We start from the raw sequence: 18,048 nt of genomic DNA, 5'->3' as shown, positions 1-18,048 counted from the left end.
TACCGTCGTGACTGCTATTCCCCTTTACAAGTGGTGGAGGTCAAGGGTCTGGGTTCCACACTGGAGATTCGCAACCGGACACTGCCCGAGATGAACCACCGAGAGACCAGCCAGCACCCTGCGCCATCGGGTGCACCCGTGATCTGCTCTTGCGGGATGCGACAGCGGGACCCAACCAAGTTCACTGGCGAGGAAGACACTGATGTCGAAGACTGGCTGTCGTCCTATGAGCGTGTGAGTGCCTACAACAAATGGGATGATCCGACTAAGCTGCATAACGTGTTTTACGCCCTTGATAAGCTCGCCCGGCGGTGGTACGCGAATAATGAGTCAGACATTCCTACCTGGTCTGCCTTCCGCACCCGCTTTGTGGCAGCATTCGTCCGCCCAGCTGTACGCAAGCTCCATGCCGAGCAGCAGTTGCGTGTACGCGGCCAACAAGCCGGGGAAACATTCACCAGTTACATCGAGGACGTGGTTGACTTGTGCAAGCGGGTCGACCCGTCGATGACGGAAACGGACAAGGTCAGGCACGTCCTTAAAGGAGTGGATGATGACGCGTTCCAGATGCTGCTGTCCAAGGATCCCCAAACGATAGCCGACGTCGTACGTTTGTGTCAGCTACCAACTGCCCACTACTAGGCGCCGGTCGCCGGCCCCATAACGTACGTCGAAGCTGCAGGGTAAGATCACCTCTGCGGCCTGCTCCTTCGGTCAACCCTCGAGTGGTGCACCCGCCTGCTCCACCAGCCCAGCCTGGCGTGCCACTGCTTCCGTTGCAGACCAATCTTAGTCCGAATGTCGTGCCGGCGAGCCGTCTTCCGACGGCTGTGGGTAGTCCTCTTACGCGCACGTGGCGTACGCAGGACAATCGCCCTATATGCTTTGTATGCGGAATTGCCGGACATGTAGCTCGCTACTGCCGCCATCGCATGCCGCCTCCGAACACCTTACAACAGGCTCCGTACTACGACCCCGCTTACGCCCAGCCGTATATTGTTCCGCAGCCAATGTACCCAGTTGCCTCTGATCCGCCGATGACGTCGCTGTCGCCTGACCGCTCTACTACGTCCACCAACCGCCGATCTCCTTCTCCACGTCGTCGCTCGCTGTCGCCTATGCGGCGCCGCTCTGCCAGAACTGGGGAGGAAAACTAACAGCCGCAGTTCCCGAGGCAAAAGCTGCGTGGCCCTCGAAAGCTAAAAGTCCTCACGTCCCTCCCGAAAATGTTATTGATGTGTTTGTTGAAGGCATCCCCACTACTGCCCTAATCGACACTGGAGCTGCTGTTTCTGTCGTTCACGCCGACCTATGGCGCTCAATTCGAAAGGTTCTGACGCCACTTTCCGGGCTATCCTTGCGCACGGCCAGTGCACAACAGATTAAGCCCATAGCAGCCTGCACGGCCCGTGTCGTTATTCAGCATATTCTCTACACCGTTGAATTCGTCGTATTGCCGTCTTGCTCTCATGATGTAATCCTGGGTTGGGACTTTCTGTCGCGCCATCATGCCGTCATACGGTGTGCACCTGCCGAAGTCTAGTTTTCGCCTCTCTTGGAAGATTCTTTCTGTGCTCCCAACGCCAAGGTGGTCATCGCCGAAGACACTGTCGTCCAACCCCGTTCTTCCGTTCTTGTTCCTCTTTGCTGCACATCTATTCCTGAGGCTACGGTGCTTTTACGCCGTCCGACATTTTCTTCCGCCGCAGATGTCTTCCGCTACCACTCGCCCTTTTGACAATTCGCAATGGCGCGAGTGCAATGATGATTATGAACCAGTCGACGACTTCGTGCGCCCTTTTACACGGCGAAACACTCGGCTTTGTAGAACCGGTCGATCCCCGTCTTGTTACGGAGCTTCTGGATGATGCGCCCCATCTCCAAGTCGACGAGCTGAGCACTACCACGCCATGCACACGGGACGAAACATGTTCCGAGATTTTCTGCCGCTCAATTGACGAAAGTTTGGACGCCACCCAACGAGCCCAGCTTACTGCACTTCTGAGCCAGTTTTCTTCGTCTTTCGATAGTGGGCAAAGTTCTCTTGGCCGCACGTCCGTTGTGAGCCACGTCATCGATACTGGCTCGCATGCCCCACTTCGACAACGACCGTATCGTGTATCACCGGCAGAGCGACGCGCCATATAAGACCACGTGAATGACATGCTTCAGCGTGACATTATTCGTCCCTCCAAGAGTCGTCCCTGGGCGTTACCTGTGGTTCTTGTGAAAAAGAAGGATGGGTCCATTCGGTTTTGCATTGACTACCGCCGTTTGAACACCATAACCCGCAAGGACGTGTAACCCCTCCCCCGCATCGACGACGCCCTCGACTGTTTGCAGGGAGCAGAACACTTCTTGTCGCTAGACCTTCGATCCGGGTACTGGCAGGTCCCGATGGCGGAAGCAGATCGAGAGAAAACTGCTTTTGTTACCCCTGACGGTCTTCATGAATTTAATGTATTGCCGTTCGGGCTTTGCAACGCTCCTGCCACCTTCGAGCGAATGATGGACACTATTTTGAGCGGACTAAAGTGGAAGACGTGTCTTTGCTATCTGGACGATGTCGTTGTTTTCTCTTCGGACTTCAAAACGCACCTCGCCCGCCTGCAGCAAGTTTTGACGTGCCTTGCAAGAGCTGGGCTGCAGCTGGGCCACGTCGTTTCGAAAGATGGGATCCTCCCAGATGACACGAAGCTGAGAGCCGTAGCCGAATTTCCGAAGCCGACCACTATAAAGGCGCTTCGGAGCTTTATTGGTCTTTGGTCGTATTTTAGACGCTTCGTACGCAACTTCGCCAGCATAAGTTCGCCTTTAACTCAGCTCCTCGGCGGTGCCAGCGACATATCTGCGTGGTCACCCTCCTGCGACGAAGCCTTTGTGACGCTACGGCGTCTACTCACATCCCCGCCGATACTGCGGCACTTCGACCCATCCGCCCCAACCGAGGTCCACACTGATGCTCGTGGGATCGGCCTCAGTGCTGTGCTTGCCCAACGAAAGCCCGGTTTTGAGGAGTACGTCGTAGCATACGCGAGCCGTGTACTGACGAAAGCCGAGTCGAACTACTCTGTAACAGAGAAGGAGTGCTTGGTGATAATTTCGGCACTGGGCAAGTTCCGCCCGTACTTGTATGGTCGACCATTCGATGTCGTCAGCGATCATCATGCACTCTGTTGGCTCTCCTCCCTCAAGGATCCATCAGGTCGTCTTGGTCGGTGAGCTCTCCGACTGTAAGAATATGACATCCGGGTCATTTACCGTTCTGGTCGCAAGCACTCCGGCGCTGATACTCTTTCACGCTCACCCGTACCTGCTGAAGTTTCCTGCCTTGCCTCAAGTGATAGTGACTTACGTCTGTCGCCTCTTGCAGTCAGCAATATGTCAACCGAGCAACGCAAAGACCCGTGGATTGCTTCTCTTATTGGGATGCTCTCCGGTACATCGCCTGCCGGGGGATCTCGGGCCCTATTCCGGCAGGTTTCTCACTTTGCGCTCCGTGACGAGCTACTCTACCGCCGCAACTACTGCTCCGACGGCCGAAAGTGGCTGGTGATCATACCCCGTCATTTGCGCAGCGACATATGCACCTCCTTTCACGCTGATCCACGTTGCGGTCATGCTGGCGTACTAAAGACCAATGAGCGTCTTCGCCTGCGATACTACTCGCGTGGTATGTATACCTTCGTGCGCAAGTACGTGCGCTCTTGCCCTGAATGTCAACGCCGAAAATCGCCACCGCCCCGCCTTGCCGGTCTTTTGCAGCCACTACCATGCCCAGCAAAGCCATTCGAACGTGTGGGCGTTGACCTGTATGGCCCACTTCCGTCTACTGCAGCCGGAAACCGATGGATCATTGTCGCCGTGGATCACCTTACTCGGTACGCCAAAACCGATGCTCTTCCGGCCGCCACGGCTCGCGACGTAGCCTCCTTCCTGCTTCGCCGCTTTGTTCTTCGACACGGGGAACCTCAGGAGCTTCTCAGCGACCGAGGGCGGGTTTTCTTGTCTGAGGTTATTGAAGCACTGCTCTCTGAGTGCCACGTCGTTCAACAGACTACCACATCATACCATCCACAAACGAACGGGATTACGGAACGCTTAAATCGCACGCTTGGTGACATGCTCTCCATGTACGTGTCTGCCAACATGTCGAAGTGGGACCTCGCACTCCCGTTTGTAACATTTGCTTACAATACGGCAACGCAGACGACCACGGGATTCTCGCCGTTTTTCTTGTTGCATGGGCGAGAGCCGACCTGCACAATCGACACGATACTCCCCTACAAGCCCGACGCAACCGAATTTACGCCGATTTCAGACCTTGCTCGTCGCGCCGAAGATTGCCGTCGACTGGCCCGTTCGTTTCCATCGACCGATAAGCAGCGCCAGAAGCATCGTCACGACGAATGCGTCAAAGATCGCAGTTTTAATCCCGGCTCCCCTGTGTGGCTTTGGGTGCCCTGCTCAACACCCGGTCTCTCCCCAAAACTGACCACCAAGTACCATAGCCCGTACAGAGTCATTGAGCGGACTTCGCCCGTCAATTACCTTGTGAAACCCGGTGCACGAACTACAGATCATCGCCGCCGAGGGCGTGAAATTGTTCACGTGGATCGGTTAAAGCCCTACTACGACCCTCTAGTTTCGTCGTGCCCTTGAGTAGCCAGGATGGCTCCTTTTGCACCGGGGGCAATTGTAACAAGAAGAGTTAACGCTGCACAACAATATTATATACCGAAGCGCCATTTGCCCAATCGGGTATGCCCCGAGGATTATCGTGAAGACGGCGAAGGCCCGATTCGGACGTTCATGCTCACGAGCTCATACCGGCTGGACCTGCGCTCGGCCCGTTGCCTTACGCGACGCCTTGAATAAACCCCCACGATCAACTACCGTCGTGACTGCTATTCCCCTTTACAAACCTTGTTTCGTCCTAAATATTGGTATGGCGAGAGGTACCTTTTGTCGATCAAAAAACGAGAGTTTTTTGTTTTGTTTTTATTTTTAATCTCTTCTATTTCAGTGCTATAAACCTTGTTTTTACTCCTTCCCACGTAACCTAAAGAAAAGGGCAGGACTTTACTTCTATAATTTGGGTGGTGTGCGTCAATGTTCTATTTTCCTTCATTTGTTCAGCGGTAAAATCTGGTATAGAGAGCCTCGATGCCGCAACTGCTGCTGTCGCTCTTGCTGTACACATTAACGAAGCTGCTCAATGACGGTCTTTGTCCCGCCCACGTTTACAACAGCGCGCATGAGGCGGCGCTGTACCGGATGCTGTCTAGATAGTCCAATGACGCTCATACATGACAAGGCGGCCTCATTTTAAGTAGGCCAACCAAACATCCGCTTTCAGGGTATCTGATAGTGCATAAAGGCTTCCATCTGAAACATCCGGCCTCACATTTCCCTTCCTACGGACTGCTACTTCTTCCCCGTGCTTCCTGCTGACAGTCATATGATGAACCGCTTCACAATTAAATCTCTGTCTGTGAGGTCTGGTTCAGAGCTTTGAAGGCAAATTATTTTGCAAAATATTAAGTGTTTTGCAGAATATGTTTGCTCCAAAATTATTTTAGAGCAAAAGTAAAGTCTGGTCGTCTTGAACAGAGCAGGCAGAGCAAATGAAAGCGATGTCCTAATTCGGGGTTCATACAAAGATTGAACGTTCGCAAATATCGTTATTACTTACAGAGTGAACACATTTTCACTAGTATCCCACATTGTTACAAGGATGAATACATGGTTGGGCACTGCACCATTATCGTTTCTGCGAGAAGACGGCGAATTATGCATTGGTGCATAGATTCAAGCTCGATGGTGAGATGGCCAGCAAATCGCTAGATCTGCCATCTCATCTACCAGAGTTCGCCTGGGCTTCGCTTGCAGCCAGGTAGCATTATTTCGTAGTAATAGCAAAACGCGCTTTAGATCGTGTACGCAGCATTCGTGACTGTGGAGTTCCAACACTTTCACGTGTGCTGTTGTAACATGAAATCTAGCTTCCGTTTTTAAGCGAAGTAGGCTCAAACATATCGAAATTTGAAAATATCTGCGTTCTAAATTTGTAATACATACTAAGACTCTCACACCCTAGGAACCTCTACTTCCCTGGCCGCAATATAACCCTGCCTTGATTACCACCCTGTTAGGTGCTAATCAACCAGAACGTGACGTTCTGGATCGTGACGTTGTGGTTTATCAGTAAATGATAAACCAGAACGTCACGATCCAAAAACACGCGGGGAACATGCCATTGCAAATAGAACTTTATCCATGAAAGCCTCCACGGTCACGAGGTATACAAAGCTTTACAACTTTCCAACCACGTAGCAATGCTGGCACACTTAAAGCGTCTCAACAATAATTATTAGAAATGAAGCCGTGAAAACATTTACCTCCTTTTCCTCCTAATTATCGTTACTTCTGGACAGAAATGGCCCAGACTTTTATGGATAATACGTATTTCAACAAAAATGCCGTAGAAAAAAGCTTAGCGAAACAATAGCAGGCACTTAGTGTAATAACAGGGAGCGAGGCGGGCATTGCTGTGCACTGTTCACATCGAGTTCCAATCATTGCACGGCAATTTATTCATCACCACCACTACGCAATCCGTCGGTCAGCTCAGTGGCTTGCCAACATAAATAGTCATCGTCCTCGCCCACAGAACTGAACACATCTTTGAAATCACTTGTTTTTTCACTAAAAACAGCTTTGCCTTCGGGCCGGAACGTACGCGGGGAATACCCAGAGGGCAGAAAGGGAGACAAAGCTAGTTTTAAAAACCGCAGTGGCTAAAAAGAGCTCCAGCTTACGCTGTGCATAGAATGGGTGCTGCCATCTAGTAGGAGTGCGCTGCGACTCATTCAAGCATAGCTTGTTTGTACCATTCTTAATAACAAAAGCTGTCGCAAAAGATATAAGCGAATTCTGGGCTGTTTTTACTCAAAATGCGTGTACAAACCCAGTATCTGTAGGCAGGAAAGGGGCTAAAGCTAGCGCATGTATCCAACGCAGGGCACCGCTGTTTTCTTCTGTAAAAATATATACTGCATTCGTCGTTGGAAAAATGAGGCGAAATCGGCGCACCTCTTTTCTTGAGATGCAGAACATCGGTGACATAAATGACAAAACAAAAAGGATGCCAAGCGCAGTTTGGCCGATGCGAGCTAGCTACCAGAACGCTTCAAGAAAAACCCAGAGTAAAGCAATCTAATGCGGCAACAGGTAACTAATATGATTCTGAGAAAAAGAAAAAAGAGTAGGCTGCCATTCGCGTGGTCCACTACTGCAATTTACATTTCACACTGGGTGTCTCGATGTGAGGACTACGACACTATGGACGCTAACAGCAGGCTACAGAGGAGCACTGCTTTCCCTCGGCTCACATTATTCAACCCATGGTGCTTCTTAACATATTCATCATGATCAAGCTTGCTAAAGTTTACTGGGACCGAAACCTGCAGTATCTTGATCATCGTTCTGGCTGGTGCTATAAAATTTTACATTTTATGTAGTCTATACACAGGAGCGATTCTGAAATAAGCGTCTGGAAATCATTGGATTCGCGCACAAATTCTCGCGAAAATGGAACGGGGGCAACGTTAAAGGTCTAAATTCCTCACTGAAGGTGGACGTGCATCGTATACACTCAATTTTGATTCCTCGTAAAATTTTAGCAAACCTTGCCAAACAGATAAACACGAACATTTCTACGAGCTGTTATTATTTACCTGTTCACTTTAAGTTTTCTACTTGAGCACAAATCACTTTCGCTGTCGTAACATTCAAGCCTAGGCTTCACTACCTACATGCTTACCGGGATTTCTTGGTCTTTTTCCAAACAGCATGCGCGTTCGAGCTCAAATTTTGCACGAACTTGATATGACGAGCTTTTTTATCTCCCCGGAAATACAAGAACAGCATTTACCTGCTTATCAACCAGTAGAATAAGGTAGCTTTAAGTCCGCTAGACCGCCTTTGCTTTCCGTGTGGACTGATGGCTTCAATACAGTATACCGACTGGCTCGGGACTAGAACTTTTTATATGATTATATGGCAGGTATGCCACTAACCGCGGTGCTAGTTTTACTGATTTATTATGATACTTATTTATTTTTATGCCCAAGGAAAAGCAGAACTTGCATTCTGGTTTATGGTTGTTTAGGCAATCATTCGTCGTGGCAGCCGGCAGCCTCACGGCATCGTTGGAGATACAAATCGCCTTCAAATGTTTGCTGATATGGCCACCAAAATTACATTGCAGTAAATTGCTTTGGGTGGTGCTTTTTCTCTGAGCTGTGCTAAACACCAAACACTCGGTTAAATTCAGTTGGTGGTCCCTTAAGACCAGTCCGCCCAAAATAAAGAAAATACGTCGTGAGGGGCACTCCAAATATAGGCAGGATGCACACTGTTTTAATAATCCGTTTGCTTGAGATCCGTTTTGAACAATCTCCTATCGTGGTTGACATGAGCAAATATGAAGACAACGTGTGAGACGTAAAGCAATGCTGGACCGGTGTCCATAGCACCGCAACCATCATGCAGACATTGTGGAGAATTTTGGTGTCTTTATTTGAAATTTTACTGTGAGCTACTACCAGCCGCAGGCCAGTGAAACTTATATCTATTATACGATGCTTCAAGGGTTCAAGCGCGAGCAAGTTTTTAACAGATACATGCATTCCCACTGAATACACTCATACCTCAGTTTGATTTGTGTGTTTCTGCTCAAACTTATTCATGAACCGGTATTATTGAAGTTCAAATGCGAGTTCCGAAACTGTCTCCACAAACTCGATCAAGAAACGTTAGGCCACTGTCTAATACTGTCATGCATATAAATAAAACCCGCCTCCCTATCTTCACCTGATGGTCATGACTTAAATATTGATGTTAACCACCCTGATGTTGATGGACAAGTGACTGATGCAGCGTCTTATGTAAATTTACAGTATATTCGAGTTCACTATATGTAAACTTAACTGCCTCAATCCACGCGTGATTTTCTAAAGGGATTTTACAGCCATTAACGGGGTACCTCGCCTTCTCTAGTAGCTTTTGCGATTCAAAATCATGGCCTCCTCTTTAACCTAAGCGGCATGGTCACTGCACTCCTGTGTGAAAAATGTTTAAGTTCCGACCAAATGAATGGCTCAGCCGCTTTTATAAAGGTACTTGAAGGCCAGTGCCATGACTTTTATATCAAAAGCCAGCTATCGACAAAAGCGGCACACTCGCAACTGCCACCGAAGAAATGTTTGTCCGACGCCTTCACGACGTCCTTTATGCAACCTTCGCTGTAACGCTTGTAGGGCAGCATTCGTAGGAATGTTTAATGTCCATCCTCTTGTCGTCTTCATCATCACGAACGCAAAACCTTAGCAAAAGGTCCTCCGTAACCAATCTCCACTTTAGTTAAAACAAGTGATACACTGATACCAAATTGTGTTTCAAGGCAGCCCGAGTTGCGATTGCTCATCTAAAGTAAAAAGGAAAAAGGAAAGGACGCATAGCGAGAGTTGGACTGGTACGACGGCTACTGTAATTTTGCAATTGAACTGATGCGATTATCTATAAATGAAGGTCGCATTCATTAAGTTATCATATAATCAGATCCGAATCTTTTAATGATTGATGAAATTTCTTTATGGTAGGTACCACTTTGTCGACCGAGAAACGGGATACATCCTAAAGTAAAAACGTTTTCCTAAATACGAAGTTCCTCTAGCAATATACTAAAGTTTTCAAATGTACAAACTGTAATGAAGACTGCCGTACCCTCAAATTACCATGGGTTTATGCTTGTAAAGCCGCACTAAAAAGCTGAAAGCACGTTTTATAAGGGTTACTTTAGTCCACCCAAATCTGCCCGAAATACAGCATTGTGTACTTGGGCCATTGCTACCGCCTAGAAGTGACAGAAGAATCCTCAAGGCCACCCATCAAATTCAGGACTTCGTGTGCCACAACTGGCCACCTGCTAGCGCGCAGACGACAGCTTCAACAACAGCTTATCTGGAGTCTTGCCTTGTACATTGGCCAAACAATAGCTCAGCGTTTTCTTTGCCTCCACTCTGAAAAACACTCCACAAGGCACATTCACGTGACATGTGGGTGTACACTTCGAATACAATTCCTGTAAGACTGGCCGAAATATTACCATCCCCCCTTTTACCCCCGGCCAGCTAACATTTTGGTACACAAAAGAATTGTCAACATTTTAATTGCTACAATGCAAATAAACCACCTCTAGTAACATAGAGAGAGAGAGAGAGAGAGAGAGAGAGAGAGAGAGAGAGAGAGAGAGAGAGAGAGAGAGAGAGAGAGAGAGAAAACTTTATTTAGAACCAAAGGCGGTTCAGACAACCCAATTACAGGTCGTCTTCAGTGAATGGGGAACTCAGCTCTAGTGCGTTTTTGGTGTATTGCACTAGAGCTAGCTGCTCCTCGAAGGTAGAGGCTAGAGTCAGCCAGGTTGGGTCAATGGGATATGGCAGCTGCGTTGGTGTGTGTAAGTGAGGAATGCTGGGAATGGTGTGAGGACATTCCCATAGGACATGTTGCTGATTAGGATATCTCCTAGTAACATAGCGTGCCGTTTGTGGGGTGAAGACCGTTGATTAGCAGCGATAACGAGGCTTCAAAGCGCACACATGCAGCTGCTATTTTATTTTGAAAATATTTCACCAATTTGGGCCATGAAATATTTATTTCAAACAAGTTTTGCGACTTTCATACTCAGGTACACAAGATTCTCGCCAAAGCTTAAACTGCAGCATTCACACTGACTGATATCAAAATAGCGCGTCCCCTTCTCAGTAGCACTGTTCGCTTAACACCCGCCGCGTCGGCGCTGTGGATGAGGAGTTGTGCTGCCGAGCCCAAGGACGCGGGTTCGATCACTGCCGCGGTTGGCTTCGCTGACTGAGGCGGAAAGTGAAAACGCCAGTGTGTCGAGATTCTAGCGCATGCTAAAAATCCCCAGGTGGTGAACATTAATTAGGAGCCCTACACCCTACTAGAAGCTACACCCACAGCCGGGGTGCAGCTTCGGCGCGTTAAGGTGTCTCACCTGTTAACATACCTATGGCACTTACCACTTCATGACCCATGGACTCGAAAAAAATCGCGCGCCGATAAAAAAGGCTTTATAAATCCATATCAACGTTCACAACGGCCTACTTTGCTTATTTTGGAGATATGTCCCTTCTGTACTGAAACAAAAACAAAACTATTGCTTGTTGAAAGCTAGCGCCATCCAGTGAAAACTGGATAAACCACACTGCGTTTCTTGTTTATTCTTCATTTATATCTTTAAAAGAAGCGAACTAGGCAATTAGGAAACTTTCTATGAATTTGTACAACTTTTTGTATCGGTACACGATACGTTTAAGCCCGTCGGTTATGAATTCGTAAGTACCATACGAATTTAATCAGGTGAATCCCCCTTGTACCACACAATGAATCCACTGTTCTCTGAAGTTCCTGTTTTCGCATATCAGTTGTATCTCATCTTCCCTTTACTCTTTGTGTGACTTATGCAGATCGAGGTCCTTCCGGGCATTGTAAAAGCCGTGCGCGGCCGCTGCGAAGTGTACATTGACGGTGGAGTTCGCACGGGCACGGATGTTGTCAAGGCTCTGGCGCTTGGAGCTCGAGCAGTCTTCGTTGGCCGTCCAATACTTTGGGGCTTGGCTTATGATGTAAGGTTTTTTTTCGGCTATTTTCTTAGTTAATATCTTGTCGTTCTTCCTTCTCCGCCCAACGTTTTTTTTTTTATTGCTGTTTTATAACCTCTTCTATCATTATCTTTGGTTTTATCTCCACTGCATAACAAATGCTTTTATTTCTTCACCGAATTCGCTTCACCTTATAAAAAGGGGATAGGAAAGAGGAGACATAAATGTTTATTTGACGAGCGCTGGTGCTGCTGTTCAGGCACTCGCACGGTGGGCGGCGTCCCTAGTACGGGATGGCCTGGCCTTGGCTAGCAGTTCAGTTCTTCACCAGTATGTGTTGCCTCCCGGGGTCCGGACTTCTCAGACAGGCCACCCACTGCTCGTAAGGGAGGTAAGGGATGGGGATAGGCCTGGCGTTTGAGAAATTTACTTTAAAAAGACCACAAAACCGTCATTTAAACATTTCGGCTCTTCTAAGCAACAGTTTTCAGCAATAACCGTACTTGTGCTACGAAGTTGCTGACGGAATAATTTTACTCTCCCTTCAATATTTATTTAGCCAGATTGTAGTGCACTTACTAGTACAAAGCACGCGCTATGTTCACCCCACCTGAAGTAGCAAGCCCCGCGAATTGGGGGGCGAACCTATTCAGTATTCATTGAAGCTCTCTCTCACACACTCTGCCTCTCCCAACAAAAAAACGAAGCTAGACTCATTAGAACATCGTCGTTAGGATAAACATGTCATAAATTATTATTTTACGTTCTTTTTTCTCTTCGTGTCACCTGATATTTGGTACCGCGCTTATTTTATAGCAGGGCTAATAGCCGACCATCGAGGCCTCTACATTTCCCTGATTACTTAAAGGTGTTCTGTATGAGCGTAGCTCTAGTGTACTTCTCCACTGAAAAAGTTGCGAGAAATTGTCAGAGTTCGCAAACAAAAGATTACCCACTCGTAGAGCATTAAAACACAAAGTAAATTTTTTATACGCATGCCAGGAATATAGGTGGATGATTAAGTCAAGCGATGCGCTTGAATTACATAACGAAGGAATAATTTGTTAATCCTTACGGGGGCTTTTACAGGATTAAGAGAGGATAAATGGTAACTCGGCAGAATGAATTCAAACCCAGATTTAAAATGCCCTAAATTTGTTACAATTTGCCCCTAGACTTTGTTTACTTGTGTGCCATGAGTACGACCTAGATTAGTGTACCTTCAAAATATGGCTGTGGCTAGCGTTCCATCCAGACGGAACGATATACAAGGGCTCAAGTTCCGCCCAGACGGAACGGAGTGCTGCTGGTTATCCTTCCGTCCAGACGGAATACAACTGAGAGCTTAGCGTTCCGTGCAGACGGAGCCAGCGTGAAATTTGTACAGTTCCGTCCAGACGAAAGCAAAACCGGCTGATTAGACGGTGTGCCCGGTCTGCGGGTTTGGTGTAGAGGTTACGCCTCGGATAATTGCACTAATGTACCGGGTTCCATTCCCCTCAGACTCGATTTTTTTTTTTGCGCGGTTGTGCCAGCGTTTTGTAACAGCTAACTTCGCGCCCTCTTCACAATTGACGTGGTGAGAGCAGTGGGAGTTGATTTTGCACTCAACCGGCCGCTCCGCTACCGCTCACTAGAGCCAAGGCCGACGTATCCATCGCCAGAGTTCCGATCATTTGTAGTTCGTAATGGTGATTACTAAGGAGCGGTTATTCTGGCTAGTCGATTAGGGGAAGCGGTTCGTTCGGCTGGGTAAATATCAAGAAAGATTGCTCTCGCTGGTGAAGCGGGCGTGGTAGAGGTAGTGGCTTAGAGTTCCGTTTGACGGAGTAAGCGTGAACCGCATGGAGCGTTTTCGGCTCGCGAAAACGCGCCACGCACTCCACAGGCGCGCTCCAACCAACCGCACCCCCGCACGCTGCGCGCGCCGCGGCGGCCAGTGGCGGGAACATGGCGGCGGCTTCGGCAGCTAGTGGTGTCGGGAGCTCGAGCGACCGCTTCTAAGCGGTCTCTAAAATGCCGCTCAAGGCACGCGCGAAGTTGCTTGTGCGGTAAAGGAGCTTATAACATGGGTGAAAACGGTACTATAAAACATCATCCGCGCCGCTAGTGAAAGCGCGCATTCAATATCTGCTTGGGTGGTAGGCCTAAACATCCCCGGCGGACCCAGCCGGCTGTCTCCGGCGCTTCGAAACCGGCGCCATGAGGCGGGCGCCTACCCATACTAGTAGCCAAGGCAGATGCTGCCGCGGGCGCGAAATCGTCGACGCGGGCGTTGAAAAAACGCACGCGCAACGCCGACGCGCGCGAATCGCGTGAAAAAACGCTCCATGTGGTTCGGCCTTTAGAGATGCGTCGTCCGCTTTGGGCGCGTCGTCCAACCGGTCAAACCGCTTCCGCTGACTGGGTAGCCAGAGTAAAATTTGATTATTAATCACTCTCAATGATTACAGATGATGGGCCGTTCCGAAACGGTGTTACAAAACGCTGGCACAACCACGCAAAAAAAAAAAATCAAGACCGGGGAGAATCGAACACGGCACATTAGTGCAATAATCTGAGGCGCAACCTCTACACCAAATCCGAACATTGTTAGTGGACTTGAACTCGCGTCTCACGCTGGACGGCAATAACATTATGTTGTCGTCGCTCACACTCGAGAAGGCAGCAAAAAACAAAAGAAATCGTGCTGGCCTTGTTCTTCGAGAGAACCACGAAGCCGCAAAGGTTCTTTGACATGCACTAACGTAGAACTGTTAGGCTTATTGCTAACCCCGGACAGGCACAAATTGCGGCCCTTTCCTCGGTTCGCGGGGGAGATCCGAACTATGAAATGCAATGCAATTAAAAACGTTGTAATTGTATGTGAAATTGTACAATGTATATGTAGACATTTAGACTTAGTATTTCGCATTTCGTATTTTCCGCAATAGTATTGTTCGATATTCTTGTATGCGGTGTGTAGCGTGGCAGCCTTGTTTCACTTTGTTCTATCTGAGAACCCGGTGTTCTACTCTGGCTTCTCCGGAAGCTATTCATGGATAGACTGCCCCAGTATTGTCCGTTTCCTTTTCTGAAATGTATGTGTTTTCGAACAATTTTTCACTATGAATAGTTACCAACTCGCTCAGTTGGTCGTCCCTCCATGCCCACTTGCCCAGGCGGTGCTGCCATCAATCTAATCTCTATAGACACTTTCTTTCTCGCTTCATGAGAGAGCAGCCTATGAAAAAGACAGTCGCCATACCAGCAGCCCTACACCGGTTCCGAGCAGGTTTGCCGAGTGTTTCGCTACTTGCTCGACCCGGTGCGCTAGCACCGAGGCGCCGCAGAAATACACCGAGGAAGTTCTTCGTGTGTTAAAACATGCGGTCCTAAAACATTGAATGGTTGCTTATCACATAAGCAGCACTGTCTGCATAGATAACACACAAAAACGCCAACAGGCGCCCCAGCAGTCGCAGAACTAAGGCCCCAAAATGTGATGCCACGGGACAAAGGTCGGGGTAGTTCTGCCGGGAGCCAAGCCTTGGTCAAACAATAACTACATCAAACATTGGTGAATATTTCGGGAGAGGCAACCGTTTGTCTCCAAAGAGCTTTACGTTAGATTATAAAACAATCCATCAGTACCGATCGCGAGACACAGCGCAGCCATTAGCCAAGCCCTATAGCGAAGCTACAGTGTGGGCGGCGTTTTTCGCTTCGAGCCTTTTATGTTTGTTACAAAGCATTCACTGCCCGTCTCACCACTCAAAATGCATGACTAAGCACGCACTAGTAGCGTAATCACTTCACACTCACCCTCGCGTTATCCTAGTGAGGTCACACTAGGAAGCAATTCTTTGCGGTTTTCATTTCAAACCATTGCGCTGGAGGTAGAAGCTTCGTGGGATACGTATCCTCTGAATTCAGGCATAGGAATGTGCATCGTTTATGACACTCATCCATGCAATGACCGAGAGACAAATTTTCTGGTAGCTGACCATATGCAGCTATCGCTTTTCTTTGCAGCCTATGGTGGCGTGGTGTTCGTGACAGCATTGAATCTCTGTTTCATCGAACGCGTGGGGCACAGAAAATCTTTTCGAGGTACACCGAATCACACAAAAATTGTAACCCCAGACGGGTAGCTCGTGCTGGTAAAAAGAACCAGCAGCCACCGGTGAATGGTTCTAGCTTGAAAGGGCAACATATTTTAGAACGTTCTGAACGTGCTTTGTATACGTGGCTGCAGGGGGTCAGAGCATCATTTGAAACTGCTCTTGTTGGCTACACATCGAGCGCTAGTCGCACACCGTGAAGATCTAGAAAGTACACTACGGCGAAGAGGGCAAAGCAGCACGAAAAATTAAAGCCGTTCCACTCAACGTGAAAGCTGTTGGAAATGCAGAGCAGTGATTAGATATGACGGAATGTAGCGCCGTTATCCGCTCACTGCTACCACCCAATGCAGTTCAAATTTTCCGCCTTCTCAGTGCTCGCGCGCCCCCTGCCTGAAACTGCTCCAGCGGGAGTTTTGTTCCTTTTGTGCTTGCTTTTCCTCCCGAACGTGCTGGCGTTGCACTGCACTTTTTTTCGCTTACTGTCGTAAAAACAAACCCAAACGAGCGTTTCTAACTAAATGAACACGGGCGCTGCCGGTTAATTAAGTCTATTTTGGCTCACGTATACCTACAGTTTTCTTTGCGCTAAAAAACGTGGAGATGTATGACAAGCGCCAGCGGTTCAGGAGTTTCGAACCCTTGTGACTATTTAAACCGCTTGGCTTTTGAAGCCTCTGGGTTACGCCGCGACGACAGCCGATACGACGGAACGCTGTGTGGCTCCGCATTGTGTACAGCGAGCTAGCTACAAGGGAAACCCCTAAGGGGCTCTGCACTTAAAAGCCGCTCCTCGTAACTACCGCCGGGACGAAGCGGCTATGATTAAACTGCAGTCGCTGCCCGTTAAAAGCAACATGAAGTTTCTACAAAAAGGTCAATAGTAGGCTTACAAAACGTCGAACTAGGCCTTCACATTCTGGGAAAGTTCTAAGCATCCCCGTAGTTTTTGTTGTGCCTCTGCTCCGTCTATATCGGAAGTCACCCGCTAATGCGTGGTATCGAACCTGTAGCGTGACCCAAAACAGCACAACGCCTTGGCATTTTCGGGTAACGCAGTAGCAGTGCGTGCACGTACTTCCAGTTACTCTGTGAGGAACTGTCAATCTTTCTTGCCACTTACAACGAGTTTCTTAGTGGATTTGGCCACCTTCTTGAAAATCATAAAAAATGGATCGAAGCACTAGCAACTACCTATTGCCTTTCTTTCTGACAGGGTACAAATGGCGTGAGTAAAGTGCTCAGTATCTTCAAAAATGAGCTGGAGCGAGCTTTGGCTCTCATGGGTAAGTGTGCTTTTATTCACATTTGCTTTTTCAGTGCGATCGCTGAGCCTGTTTTTCCTGTGTGGTGTAGTTTTGATGCGAATGCGCCTTTAGCAAACACTGAGGCGTCTTTGCAGAAATCTTATTTTGGGATGCAATATTACCCATAATATTCCTGTTTAAGGGAAACGTTGAGCCTGATTTCGGAATCGGCGGGGTACGACATTGTACCATGCGGCGTTCGTGGCGCACCACCAACTTCCCCGGCGACGCCATACTGGCTTGCAATCTCTTCAATGCTTATCAGCTTCAGAAATATTGTTTTTACAGCAAAGCAGTATACCTCTACCTCCCAACGGTTTCACCTCCGTGGGCAAGAAATTCAAGGCGCCAAGGCCTAAGACGCTGAGCGCATGCGTGAGGCTAATCAAACATACAGCGTAGAGCTCAGAATTCGTTTCAGGAACCCACAAGGCAAGAATCGAAACCGCATTATAGACGATAAGGCGCCTGTGAACAATGGGACCCCCCTCCTCTGTGTTCCTGGTAAATATTTTGTTTGCAGGTTATCTTTGACGGCTAGGTTGGCTAGTGTCACTATACTCGGGAACAAGGTAAAAACGGCAATAGCTCACGTACGGTATCACTCCGCCTAAGCGGCGGACCCGCATCTCAACGGGCGCGCGTGTTTTGAAAGGAGATTTCTATGAATGCGTGATATCGTCTGCCTTTTCTCGCGTAGTTTATTTGTCATCGCTGCAGTACTTTATAAGCATATTAAGTACAAAAATTCCCTGAAAATGCTCGTGCCATGTTCAAAATATTTCCAGTATTGCACTACTTGCAGCGCGCGGAGCAACATCCGGCTGCGGGGATGAGGCACAGCGGCAACTTCCGTTGCCGTTGCAACTTCCGTTGCCGTTCTTAAGTTGTAACAGAGTATAAATAGAGCAGTTCTTGCCCAAGCCACCGAGCGCATGCGTCAGGCTA

General features: G+C 48.5%; 1 protein-coding gene across 1 annotated transcript in view; it reads left to right on the top strand.

Annotated features, from left to right (window-relative positions):
- Positions 1-18,048, top strand: part of LOC144148107 (uncharacterized) — a 37,815-nt gene that overhangs the window by 15,792 nt on the left and 3,975 nt on the right. Inside the window, exons 7-8 of the mRNA XM_077679696.1 lie at positions 11,556-11,714; positions 17,010-17,079. Coding sequence (XP_077535822.1) covers positions 11,556-11,714; positions 17,010-17,079 — 229 coding nt within the window. The remainder of the gene's footprint in view (positions 1-11,555; positions 11,715-17,009; positions 17,080-18,048) is intronic.

The sequence above is a fragment of the Haemaphysalis longicornis genome, unplaced genomic scaffold (genome assembly GCF_048455015.1).
Source record: "Haemaphysalis longicornis isolate Haplotype H1 unplaced genomic scaffold, Haemaphysalis longicornis Haplotype H1 scaffold_77, whole genome shotgun sequence".
Classification (NCBI taxonomy): Eukaryota; Metazoa; Arthropoda; class Arachnida; order Ixodida; family Ixodidae; genus Haemaphysalis; species Haemaphysalis longicornis.
The sequence above is the reverse complement of the archived record's forward strand: the minus strand, read 5'-3'. Positions and strand labels throughout refer to the sequence as shown.